The 14,314-nt window shown below is 37.1% G+C and overlaps 1 protein-coding gene across 10 annotated transcripts in view; it reads right to left on the reverse strand.

Moving 5' to 3' along the window:
- Nucleotides 1–14,314, reverse strand: part of ctnnd2b (catenin (cadherin-associated protein), delta 2b) — an 81,542-nt gene that overhangs the window by 25,175 nt on the left and 42,053 nt on the right. For 6 of the 10 annotated variants that reach the window (XR_013821722.1, XR_013821723.1, XM_079876124.1 and 3 more), the window contains 4 exons: nt 12,880–13,420; nt 12,553–12,696; nt 10,708–10,957; nt 7,895–7,951 (listed from right to left, as the gene is read on the reverse strand). Coding sequence is in view for 8 of the 10 variants with exons in the window: in XM_079876124.1 (XP_079732250.1) it covers nt 7,895–7,951; nt 10,708–10,957; nt 12,553–12,696; nt 12,880–13,420 (992 nt within the window). In the remaining 2 variants the exon portion in view is untranslated. The remainder of the gene's footprint in view (nt 1–7,894; nt 7,952–10,707; nt 10,958–12,552; nt 12,697–12,879; nt 13,421–14,314) is intronic. The other 4 variants (XM_079876129.1, XM_079876123.1, XM_079876126.1 and 1 more) reach the window with 2 other exon arrangements.

The raw sequence follows: 14,314 nt of genomic DNA on the forward strand, positions 1-14,314 counted from the left end.
AACAGTCAGAAACGAAAGAGGCTCTGTTCCAAATACTTAGTGTTCTGCCTACGTAGACAGTATTTTAAGGTATGCACACAGACTTTAACAAAAAGCAGGAGAATTAACATGTGTCCTTCTACATAGGATGGGAAATTCATTGCTCAGTGAAAAAAATGAATCCAAAATGGTGGACGAGAAATTCATTCAATACTGAAAAGTATAGATAAAAATTTTAAATGTATTTATTTTACAAAATATTTGTGCATGTGATGTATTTTTAGGCTTATTAGAGTATTATCCTAGCCTAGAAATCTAGACGCACCCTAGCGGCAGCAAATTTTATTTTGCAGCCAGTGTCGTCTAGCAACTCTCTGTTGGCTTGCGAGCTGGAAAAAAAACAAACTCTAGTCAGGCCAATCACATCGTGTATAGAGTCGGTGGGCGGGCTTAACAATGACGGCAGAGTTGCGATGGTTCCGAGTGAATACCCTGCTACTGGAAAACAAAGAAGAGCTGCTGCCTTTCGAATCGGCTTTGGCCGCGACTCTGGAAGACTTGGAGCTTTTCTTTGAGAAAAGAACAAAGAACGGCACTGAAGTCATTCTTAGAAAAGGAAGATGTGTTCGGAATTTTGCCGTTTAATCTATCAACTAGCTCCGCTGGTGGGAAAACGCAATAGGATAGGGAAAACGCAAAGGCAATAGGATAGCGCTACAACCAACTATCCTATTGCGTGAAGAGGGAATTTGAAAGACAACAGTTTATCCCGCCCTCAGATTGAGCCCTGCCAATGGTGTGTTCCCAGACCCTACATCTTGATGTGGGTCTGGCTTGTCAGGCTAGTATTATGCAGTTAGCTTAACAAAATGCAAATATAGAGTGCTGCAGATATGAGAAACCCAGAAACAAGTAAACATTTTTCCCAAAAGGTTTTTTTGAATGGATTTTTGGTAGGGATGCACCGATTCGATATTCAGTATCGGTATCGGCTCCAATACTGCCATTCTTTGCCAGACTGGGTATCGGTCAGAAGAGGCCAATCCAAATCCGATATTGTGTGTATACTATTTTGTGTTATTGTTAATCCCACAAAAGACACAAAAACATTATAAAGCATCATAAAGTTTTCATGCACTATATTATAAGTGTTCTGAAGCCATTCTATAGTATAATGTGAGGTAGAAATGAATATTTAAGTCGTTAAATTCAAGTTCACGTAAACTCTTCCCTCCGCTGCGGCTGTCAGTCATTCTCCATTCAGCATCAAACAGCGTGTTGTGCTCAGTCACGACAGTCAACACAATGAAACTCTCTCCAAGATGATTCAATGTTACTATTATTATACTTGATCTGTAGATAAAGGTCTATGGTTTTGCATAAAATGACGTTATTTTGCTGGACTGTATTGCTGTACCTGAATCATGTTACTTTCTACCGGGTGTCTGTTCACAACACTGGAGTAGATAGCACTATAATTGTTCTTCACGTGCACAGTAACTGAAATTTAATGCGGGATGCGCATTAGCGCGTTGTGCCGCACTGTATTGGAGCCTTTCATATCATAATCAGTTCAAGGCATTGACGCTTGCTTACATATCTATAACAGGCTCAGCTCCCTCCTACTTTCACTTGCTCCAACGAGTCTACATCCCTACCAGAACCAAAAAATCACTCTCCAGAACATTCTCATTCACGGTTCCATGCTGGTGGAATGATCTCCCCACCCTCATCCGGAATGCAGAATCCCTGACAACATTCAAAAGACAACTTAAAACTCATCTCGTCCGTGAGCACTTAACCTCTTTAAAAAAATCCTTTTCTTTTCCCTTAATCCTCCCTTGTCTGGCTTATGCTACTCTGAGCAATGCCTGCACTTTGTATTTTGAGCACTTGCATTGTTTTTGCCTCTTCACGATGACTCGCTTAGTTTAGGCCTAATTTGTAAGTCGCTTTGGATAAAAGCGTCTGCTAAATGACTAAATGTAAATGTAAATAATACTTTTGCGCAATGAAAGATTATTAATAGCCTTTCTTGTTCTGTTCTATCATTTGTTGCTGCCTCATTAATCAGCTATGCTATACATTTAAAAAATGTCTTAATTTTATAGTATATATAGCCTAAAAGTTTTTTTTTATCTTTCTGATTTTTTTTATCTTGTTTTTCATTAAATGTATATTACAACAATACAAAGAGCAATGTGTAACGTTTTACCAGATTTAGTGCTACACTTATTGTTTCTTATTTGTTCCCCACTAAATAATGGGTTTTTTTTTTTCATTAAATGTTCAGATTTTATCAAATTATTGTGCACTCGTGATTTTTCTAGAGTAAATTTTACTGCTGAATTATCCACTAATCTTTATAATAGCATTTTTTCATAGATTATGATCATATATTTTTTGGATTTGTTGTTTTTCTTTATAATGAAGTTGTCTGTATTAAGTAGATTGTATTTAACACACAAAATGGTGATTATCAGTTCAGAGTTATAGAAATTCTACTTAATTAAAAAAAGAACTGAATTTTTGGTATTGGATCGGATCAGTTCTGAAAAAAATGGTATCGGTGCATCCCTAATTTTTGGTTAAATGCCTGAATTAAGGTCTGTGGTGAACACAATCTCAAGATATTTACACATTTTCTTCAACTACATAAAATACACCAGAATTAACCCACTTTTTTTAAAATTCATCTTCTCACTAGTCTGCTTTTACAGCCTTGTCATGTTTAATAAATATAAATCAGACTTTCCAACTTGAAGATTTTATATAGAGACTGTTATAAATGAAATATATAACAATTATAAATGAAATAATTGTCGGAAGCATACAGTAGTAATGGTGACATTAAAGCCATGCCAGCTGTGGTGTATTTCTCTCATAGCTTCACTTAAGCTTTTTACTTCTAGCAATTGTATTTAGGCTTCAAAATTCCTAAAAGTTGTGTTCAATTGAGAAGATTACCTTACAAAACATGTAAGAAGCCACAGAGCTTATTTTCTGCAATAACACAAAAATCCAATGGAAAAATCCTATTGGGAAGCAAGATGATGCTGGGTTGGCTTACAAAATTACATCTATTAAACTCTATTGAGATCAACTTAGTCTTCTGTAGGAGGCTCTATTGTGTGGTGCACAGAGTTGCTGCCTATGGAGAGTGTTCGAATTTGTGAGGTTCTATGACTGTTAGGATGCTGCCTATATTTCCAGTGAGAAATGGGTCTTGTTGTCCATGGATTTGTAAAAGGTTTGCTAGGCATGCAGCCTGAAAACCCTTCAGCAGAGCTTGATGTAACATTTGAGCACTCACTGGATTGAGACAAACTCTCCTGTTTGTGACAGGTCTTTGTTTGAGCTTTTGTTCTGGTTCAGTCAGGTGAGCCTATCTTTCATCCCCATAGCTGAAACATTAACACCACAAAACCCAGCTTCATGCTGCAGCGCAAAAGCTGAAATAACCCACGGGGCCAGAGGAAGAAGAGGATAAGCCCCTTGTGGACCACTGAATGTTTCGTGGCATAAAAAACAGCCAAATAAAAGCATCATAAATTATGCATTCAAGATGCTTGGCTGAGCATGATTATTAGAAATAGAGCGAATGGATTGATATTTTGAAAGGGATGCAGCAGAGGTAAATCTAATATAGTCTTTATGTGAGATGTACACGGATCCTCTTCAAAAAAGTAAATGTCAGTTTATTGGTAAGCAGCTATTGTGGGGCAATCACCAGCATACTATGATTGGATTTATTCTAAATTATTTCTTCATATTTCTTACAATCTTTATTATAATATATGAATATATATATAAAACACTGCAAGATAATAACAACTCAGTCACAAATAACAATGTTTATATATGATCGTGAACAGTATGTTTTTCATTATATGTCGATATTGAAATTCTGGCCTATACAATAAGACAATAATTATTTTTATATTATGGGCAATAACCGATAAATGGCTAATATAATAAATGTATAGAACTATGTAGTATAAAACAACTAAAATAAATAGTTTGAATGTTGTATCGCAACATTATAATGTACAGTATAATACAATAATACAAAATATTAAAGAAATAAAGAAGAATAAATATTCCTTTTGAAATTTCAACAAATGATAGAGAAATCATAGAAATATTTTGCATTGTTATAAGATTTAACTACAATTGTTTAATTATCATCATGGTATCTTTTCATCTAATCTCCATTAGGCTTTTCTTTATGAGTAAAAATGTTTTTGTCAGTGATTTCATTAGCAAGGTTAAAGGGGCTCTATGTAGAATTCAGAAACCCTTGTTATTAGCAACACCAGTGGCCATTAAGTGAACTGCAGCCAGCAACTTATTGCTCACGCTCGTGCACACGTAAAGTACAGGAGACCAAACGTGATTCAATGCCTGGATATACTCATGGGAAAGTTCTTTATCGTTCTTTGCTTAGAAGTAAAATGAAGTTGGAAATACCTTTGCAGCGATATACTTTTAACAAACATCCAGACGCCGACACGCGCTGCTGAGAGCGACGTTTAAATATGTAAATAAGTTCTGCAAGCTTTCCTCTCAGTCTCAATAACAAAAATGACAGAGGTGAGAAAACAGCAGTTAAGAAAGCATCTGATTATAGCGATGTGGATAAGTTTGCAACAGTTCACCAGCATCTTGTTGACAGGTGAGGTCATTAAACTTATGATAGTATGATTATAAAGTAGGCCTATGTTTGAGACTATAGACTATCTAGATCTGGCTATGTGAGACTATAGTTTGAATCAATCCCTTTTCTTTGCATGACACAGACATTCACATTACAGTACAGAATAGCTCTTTTGGCATTATCCTGAACATTGTGTAAGCTTTCCTTTCATGTGTCATTGAACGGAACCCTGTATAGTCTCTCTACAGGCTTTCATAGACAACCTAAGAAATCAGGCAAGGCCTTGTTTTTTAAGTTTCATTACAACTTGTTTGCAATAAAAATGTGATTAATACATGAAAATTCTTGCATATAGCCCCTTTAACAATGAACTCAGTTAGTCCGTTCTCTATCATGTCTTGCTCATAGACAGAAGTGGCATTACTAAGTGCCACATGTTCAAAGTGTGTGCAGCCCAACACAACTGCCACACTGCAGGCCTGTTTGTATGTCATACAACTAGCTTCTGGCATTACAGGCAGATGAATAAAGAACTTACACATGCTGAGCAGAGTAAATAAGACCAGTCACCAGCCCATGTAATCACTGCAGCTCTAGCTTGTGGCTTAGCCGCTGAAGCGTGCGCACTGTTAAAACAAACACTCTAATGAGCATAGAGCTCCTCTGTCCTTTCGGCTTGCTCCCTGGCTTTCCTATTCAAACACGAGCAAAGCGCTGAATAAGCTTCACGCACATGAAACATGCACTTCATGCACTTCCATTCTGGTGCGTGCTTTTGTCTGAAAGAAAAACGAGCGCTGTAACAACAACATGTGACAGCTCAATTAAAGACGGTGCGCATACAAAATAGATTCAACAAGAATTGCGGGGTCATGGATAAAGGCGATGTTGAAATACCTCTTTTCTATCCCAACTTAAAGGGATAGTCCAGCCAAAAATGAAAAATTCTGTCATAATTTACTCAACTTATGTTGTTTCAAACCTGTGACTTTCTTTCTTCTGTGGAACATTCCATTTTGAGGAATTTTATAACTGTTTTGGTAGATACAATGAAAGTCAACTGGGTCCAAAACAACATATGGACAAAAGAAAAAAAAACGGGTTTGAAGGAGATGATTGTGAGTAAATGTTGACAGAATCTTTACGATTCCTATCACTGACTGCCACAACACAACAATACCGTTTTGACCGTGAGTTTGGAGCGGGATTATCTGCTTGTCCAACCAACAGAAGATAGGGGGAATGTTTGGGAAAAATATTTGTAATTGTTTAGCAACTCCGTTTATGGATGTTAGTTGCATATAAGTTACACATTTTATATTTAAAGTTGCAGTGAAATCAAAATTGCCATTTCTTTTTTTTATGTAATATGTTTATTATAAATGATTTATCCGTGGACATCATTATTTCCCCCAGTAGGCCCTTTGATTAACATTATTCTTTGGTCATACACAACACTCCTGAGATACATTTAGGGGGCTGAACAATGTTTGTATGAATATATAATTTTCTTTTGATTTTTTTAGGGCAGGTTATGGGTTAGGTAATATTGTTCCAGAACCAACATTATGTATGTTCTACTTCAGTAAATCATGTTGTGTGGGGCAACTAACCAGCAGTCAGTTTGAGATTACAGATGGCTAATTCTGACAGCTCTCACCCTACAGTAGAACAAACCCATAATATACTGTTTTGACAGCCGCAAGAGGAACTGAGGGGCTCAGAGCTGCTAACGGTCACATAAATATGATTTGTGCAGCCAGGAGAGGTAAGCTCTATTAAGGTGTGAACATGCGACCCACAGTTGACCCCTTATTTAGGAAATAGTGTTCAGCAGTGTTGTGGATTCAGCACACAAATGCTTGAATGGTCCTGAGAGGCGGCTTGAACTGTCTGCAATGAGAGAGGTCAGGAAATGTCTCTGTCACATTCAGTGACCACTTCATCTCCAGCCACCCACTCAGATCAGAGAATCAACACTGCACTTCTCAGCATTAGACTATATTAATGCTTCCACATGCCTGAACGAGGCAAATGCCTCAGACATTTTTAAACAAACAGTCACATAAATTTGATTTCCACAAAATGGTCAAATAAATCTTATATTACTAGTATTATACTGGAATCAAAAGATTCCAGTGATGGCAACCCTGAATTTTCAGCAGCCGTTATTCCAGTCTGCAGTGTCACATGATCCTTTAGAAATCGTTCTAATATGCTGATTTTGTGCTCAAGAAACATTTCTTGTTATTATCAATGTTGACAGTTGTGCTGCTTAATATTTTTGTGGAAATCATGATACTTTTTTTCAGGATTTTTTGATTTTTCAAAGTTCAAAGGAAAAGTATTTATTTGAAATATTATTAGGTAATAATATAGTAAAAGCAGAAACCTCTGCTAACCAGTTGCATCGGTTGTGGACTGACTGAATGAATTCCATTTCATAACATTCATAAGGTTTATAATGTGTCTTATCTTGTTTTGCTCAATTCATGTCAGTGCTGTCCAAAGCCACTTTTACTGTAGTTTTACTGTACTAACACGAATTGTAGCAACTATTTTGACAGAAACTGTGGCTACTATAGTAAATGTTTGTAAGAGATGTTGCAAGTGTAGTCTCACTGAGTACACTTAAAAATGTCAACCTGAACTATATCCATCTCCTTGTTAACAAGTTTGGTTGCCAATACAGTGATTCAATTATGCACAATGTGGTAGACAACAATACAATCATGGCTGTTGCTTGCATTGAAAAGAAGACAATGGTGTTAAATAAAAGTAAAAAAGGATAATAAGCATGCTTTAACATAAAATGATAACAAAACAATGAATAACAACACAACAGGAGACACGCACACACGCACACACACACAATGTGATGCTTTGCAGCAATGAACAAACTCTGGTTACCTATGAAGTCACCTATCACTCCTTCTGGAAAAGCCAACAGAGATCAGAACATACTGTATGTTCTTCATGTAACTATTTGATTTCTATCACTCCATTAAACTGATCAATCAAAAATGACTTTAGACTTGACCACAAATTAACCTTTCTGTGGATGAATAAAGGCCTAGCGCTCTTCTTGTAAACACAATGCGGAAACGTTGGAAGGAAATCCATAAAAACATATTCTGACATATTCTGTAAAGCAAAGCTTGTCTCAACACAGTCATCCTGCCCAGGCATATGATGTTGAGTAGAGAGGAGAACAGTGCTTTTGTGGATGAGTAGAAATGTAAATAAATGTTGGATTACTTTGTCATTCTTTGCTCGGCTTGATTTTGATTCCAGACAAGGAATTCAGGGTCGTACCTATCAGGAGACAGGCAGAGAGAGAGACAGGGTAGGTGTCTAGCACAAAGGGATTTGACATTTTTAAAATAATATTTTTACGTTTAGCTGTCTTCTTGCTGCTGCATGAACATATTACACATTTGACTGTCAACATGCACTATAAAGCTTATTTGTTGCTGGTTTTTATTAAAGAGGGGTCTCACATAATGGAAAATAACTCCCATCCATATAATTCCAGTGTGAACCAGACAGTATAGACTGCAATAGCTTATTTTTGGGTGAGATCAGGTTTCACACTTCCAGTCAGTGCAAATACTGATATTTGTTAATTCCTCTGCATTCTACTTTTAGGGAAAAAAAATTCAATACATCTCTCAAGACAATCATCTAGATCAGGGGTTTTCAACCTTGAGTTATTAATTGAACACTACAACAATAAATAGCACAATGCGAAATGTGTCATTATTACTTTTCATTCTGCTTTCTAAAGACTGATTCGAAATATTTCCATTGAGGGGGAAAAAACTGAACATTAATTTAAATTGAATTGAAAATGTTTTTTGTAAGGTTTATATGTCCAATATTAATCTAACAGTGAGTAGAAAAAATGCTGCCAACTCAATACGAAGTAAATACTGTCCAAATAATTTGTTTTGGCTTTAGAACAATGACAATATAAAATCTATTTAATTTTGGAAACATGTTTCTTGTGTAATAGCACTAATATTCCTGTACAAATATTTCACACATTAAAAACTGTTATTTATATGAAAATGTATTGCAGCGATTATCATATTTATGGGTCCTTTGTGTCATTAAAAAGTTTGAATGCCTCTGATCTAGATGTTCAATATGTTATAATGCAGTGTCTTGTGTATACACAATATTTTGAAACAAATAATTTTTTAGTTACACAAATGCTGTTTCACATATAATTTGCAAGGATTTTGGTGATAAACTGTGGTCGGTATGGTTGCCAGACCCACCCTTTAATATACCAAACACTATTAGTGAACCAAAGATAACAGACGACATTGTTTGACATGTTCTGAAACAGTTTGAAATTGTCTGTGCATATCTGTGCATTTGTTTGCAGCCAGTAAATGCAATGCATCACACGTCATACCACCTCTACCATAACCACTAGCAGTGAGAAGACATGGGAGAAAAACAAAAGAATGAGGGGTCAACAGAAGGGATGGCAAAAATCAACTAAAACAAGGTCAAATCAGCAGAAAAAGCAAGCAAACAAAAAAAGAGAGAAGTCATACAGTACTTTAGTTCACAAGAGATGATCGTCAATGGCCTCTCAGCACATCAAATTAATGTCACAGGATAAAACCAAAAATATGCTTAATTCCAATATAAAGATAGAGTGAAAAGGTGGAACTGACTACCTCTCTATAAAATCATGCGCTATCATTCTTGAAGGATGTTTACTTTTGTGACAAATGTGCAATAGGTTTTTGTGATTTTGGATTTTGTTAGTATACAGTACACAGGCAATCTGAGGTACTACAGGAAGTGAGATCATGTGAAGTCTGATTCATGCTGTAGTAGAGGAGAGTGGAAAAAGATGCGTCACCCCGTTAATCACGCAAACTAAACATTTATTTATTTATTTTTACATGTGACCATATATTTGAAAAGAGCCAATCATATACAGCTGATGGTGATTGAAAGATGCAGATAAATAGTGAGGATTTTCATTTTAAAATATATTTAATATGGATTAATTTTAACTGTATAAAACTATGAAATTTCTTTAGTAAAAGATTCATTAGGTACACTACCGTTCAAAAGTTTGGGTCAGTATTTATTTATTTTTACTTTCATTCAGCAAGGTTGCATTAAATTTAGAAAAAGAGAAAAAGATATTCAAATGTTACAAAAGTAAGATTTCTGTTTTCTTAAGTAAGATTTCTGTTTCAAAAATTTCTATTTTATTAAGAATCCTGAAAAAATCATGGTTTACACAAAAGTATTCAGCAGCACAACTGTTTTCAACATTGATAATAAGAAAGAGTCACAAAGCACCATAATATAATAATTTTTGAAGTACTGGAATAATCTCTGTTGAAATGTAGCTAATTTCATTTTTGCTATCGCAGGAATACATTACATTTTAAAATAGAAAACAGTTATTTTAATTGTAATAATATTTCACTATATTGCTTTTACTGTATTTATGATCAAATAAATGTAGCCTTGGTAAGCATAAGAGACTTCTTTCAAAAACATAAACAATTCCTACAAACCCTACACCTTTGAACGGTACCATATCTCTGGGACAAAGTCTGTCAGATGCTTTGTAATACTGATAGTGAACATACAATACATTATAAAATGTTGAAAATTATTTCACAAAATTCAAATATGTAGTGACAGTTGTCCTGGCCGTTTTATGAAAATGCGAATGGGTCACATATTTACCCCTAATAAACTTCTTTTTTTTCTTTCTTTTTTTTTTTGAGAAGTCATGTTACCATGGCTCTGTTACAGATGGTTTATTTTGGGTTCAGTTGCCATTAGACATTCTGAAATGTCATTAGCTGTATTAGTTCTCTTTTTTCCTTGCCCAAGCACAAATTAAACTCAACAGTGGCACAGCTTACACCACTCTCCCCAACAATGTCTTCATTGACAACTTGTGCATGTGAAGCTCTATTTGATTTGTAAATCACACAGCACGTCAATTCGGGTCTCTAATTCTCACTAACTGGGTCAGATCTCCGTATGCCGTTCTTTCAAGATGTATTAGACAAAGGACTCACCTGGGGTCCTTCTGGATGCTGTCCACAGAGGGCGACCTGACCAGGGTAGCTTCCGGGGGCAAAGCAGGCCCCGATTTGCTGTAGGGTGAGTCTGTGGAGGGGCAGAATTGTAGTGTACGGTAGGGGTTGGCATAGTCGGCGGTGGAGGCACCAGGGCCAGTAGCGTAGCCAGAACGGGGGAATGTTCCCGTGGCGTTCTGGCTTCCAGTGCGCTGCAAGGGTATGGAGTCAACACCGGGAGAGGAAGGGGCTACAACAGGAGAGTAGGGACAGAGCAAAAAGTTCAGGACCTGGTCACAAAACTGGTTCATTGGATCTTTGGGTGCAGCAAAAGGTGGAAAAACGTTACATGTTGACCAGGTATTACAATCAAAAGAGAGAAGGAGGCGGAGGAGGACAGAAGGAGCAAAACAAAACAGAAAGGATGTTAAACCATCAAAATAACAAACTGGCCCATAATGATAGCTCTTCAGTAGGTGCTTTATTACTGTAGCTTGTCTGAGTGTCAATGCAAAACAGTTTTTTTCTCTCTGGCCTGCTTTTGTTCAGATTTGAATAGCTACCCAGAAACCACCACCGAGGGCTGTTCTTCCTGACGGCAGAGTTTTCCAGCTGACTGGAGCTCAGAGCCGTGCTGGAAACATTCCCGCTTTAAAGTCAACTTTATTTTTTGCACAAGCCTGGTGCGCACGATTCATCTATTCACAATTTTAATAAATAAAAAAGTTATCTTTTCTCTATTTTTTTCATTTAATTAATTTATGTCAGCACCAAAGGCTATTATCATGGCAAAACCTGTGTAGTTTAAAACACAATGACAAGCAATAAACAAACTCTTACAGCATACAAATTTGTATAAGATACTTAAATTTGACATCTGAAAATTTCACACAAAAAAAAACTTTTTAAAAAACATCTTGTAAATCTTTTACATGATGTCACCATTCCCTTTTATTTTTCAAAATTTCCTTTTCTAGCTCCCTTCTATGGTATGTAATGTCCACTTTTCACAACCAATCAATTCTGAATTGATACCCTATCCCATAGCATAATCCATATTCGGTTCGACCCGGAAATACATTAGGTTATGGAAGTAAAATGAGTTACGAACAGCATTTGATGTTGACTTTCAATACCAGTCAGGTGCACAAGTTTGATTGCAAAGGTTCAAGGTATAGTTCACCCAAAATTTTGAATGCTACCATTTACTCGCCCTCATGTCATGCTTAACCTGTAAAACTTTCTTTCATCTGTGGAACATAAAAGCAGATATTTTGAAAAGCGTTGGGGTCAAAAACAAACATGGACCCCACTGACTATCTTTGCACAAAAAACATACTTTTTAAAAACAGTTTCCTTTATGTTCCACAGAAGAAAGAAAGTCATGCAGGTTTGAAACAACATGAGGATGAGTAAATGAGTCAATTATTTTTGACTGAACTGCTCCTTTTCCTTGCATACCTGCTTGTTATGGTTGTACAAGTAGAAACCCATTTAGCCTGCAAAAGTGTAATATAAGTGTAGGGACGTCTGTGCTTTTATAGTTTATAGTTGTAATGATATATTACATTCAGCTCAACAGATAAAACAAAATGTGAACGCAATTACATTTACTTTAAAACCTTTAAAGCAAAACATGTTACTATCTGATACTGTTAAAGTGATGATATATGGTTGCTATTAATTGGGCACTTGGGAAAAAACTTCTATTCTGAACAAAAATAAAGCTGAAGCAAGCCTCTTATTTCATAAATGCACAGTCTGTAGAAGAGCCATTATGTTCTAGATGAAAAGATTTTGTTGTTGACTTTAAATCGTAAGAGAACCTGATGGCTGCCATCTTACCCTGGCCTTGATTGAAGTTTCTCAGGGGGGCTTTCTGATAGACTCTGTCCTCATAAATGGGGTCGATGTGGTGCTCAGGAGACTGCAGGGGTCTGAGCTCTGAGCCCAGGTGACTGTGCTGACTGCTGTACGAACCCCTAGAACCTAAATCATGGACAAAGGGAGATTCTCAAGCACAAAGATGCTATAAATGTACAATAGTGCAAATTCTTATCCACATGTCTGATGATATCAAACACCCGCTAAGAGTGAAAATAGCCAGTGCTTATGTGTTTTTGGTAGTGCTACTACTAAACGGAAAGGCTGTATCCGGCAAAGAGCACTGACCTGCCAGACTGCCAGGTCTCTGGAGTGTGGCGTTGGCGTACAGATCATGAGAGATTTTGTACTGATCGGTGGTGTGCATCATTCTCTTGGTGGGGGACAGAGTGGCGTAGCTTCCTACTGCAGCGCTGAGCTGGTGTAGCGGAGACGAGCTGGAGCCATTGCCCGGTCCGACCATGTGCAGCGGTGAAGAGGACGACCCTCCTCCCACCGCCATGTTGATGGGAGAGCTGGTGCTGTAGGACTTGGCTAGCCGGCTCGGGGACTGCTTGGGCGACGACACCCGCGCCAGAGTGGCGTAGCTGGGCATGTCGGAGGCTGAGCCCAGCCTCTGCAGTTTGGAGGGGGAGCCCAAAGCCTGCATGGAAAAGGGAGAGCTCACTCGCTGGGCTGGTAGAGTGGAGCAGGAATAGTTTACAGGGGCTGTTGGCGGATCGTCAGGCATGTGGAATGCACTGCCATGACTCTGGGCAAAGGAGTCTCGAGAATGGGCCCGGGCGGCTGTCTCTCTGGCAGCCAGCTGGGCAACACGATTAGACGTCACCTGGAGGTAAGTGACATGTAAAGAGCTAGAATTTCACTCATCTAGGAGCCAAGAGCTAAGTGATGGTGACCGACATGACATTTTCAAAGGGAAAAAGGGGTGAATTCGCTAAATGCTTGAGCCACTTTTTAGCGAGTAGAAAAACACCTCGCAGTCTAGTATAAATGCAAATGAGTATTTCAATTAAGTCACTGTCATTCTTTTGAATTCATCTGAATTCACTGCACTGTTAATCTTGTCATTGAAATTACTAACAAAAATGTTTGTTTTACGAAAATGAAAAAAGTGCATCACGATGAACAATTTTTAATTAAATTATACTACTGACGAAAATATGAAGAAAAATAACACCACACTGACAATGTTTTTTCACGTTTTTGTTAAAAGTTTATGGAGCCTCACACATGGAAAAAATCTACATATTAATTTGTTTAAATTGTGGTACTAATTTGTGATTGTATGAATTTGTACAAGGCCACGTTTTAACTAAAATAAGTAAACTAATTAATAAAACGTTACCAGAAATAAAGTCGTTGGAATGAGTTCTTAATTTTTAGCCACAATATCTATTTTTTTCCACACGTCATATATGGGGCTCTGTAAATATTAAAGTGCATCAACTTTTAACAAAAAATGAAAACTGCAGTGTTATTTTTATACATAAAATGACTAAAATGAATGAATATGACATTATGAAATTTTGACTAAATTTAAAGGATGTTTTCATCAAAAGACAAAGGCCATGACTAAACAAAAGGTGTGAAAATGAACACTGATCAGGCGCAGCCCGTTCTCATCCCAAGGCGTCATATACTGACGCTTTTGACATTTCGTCTACATCGAACGCACATGGCACCCTTTAGCGTCAATATGAGACGCAGATAGATATGGGCC

This window comes from Squalius cephalus (genome assembly GCF_949319135.1).
Source record: "Squalius cephalus genome assembly, chromosome: 7".
NCBI classification, from domain to species: Eukaryota; Metazoa; Chordata; class Actinopteri; order Cypriniformes; family Leuciscidae; genus Squalius; species Squalius cephalus.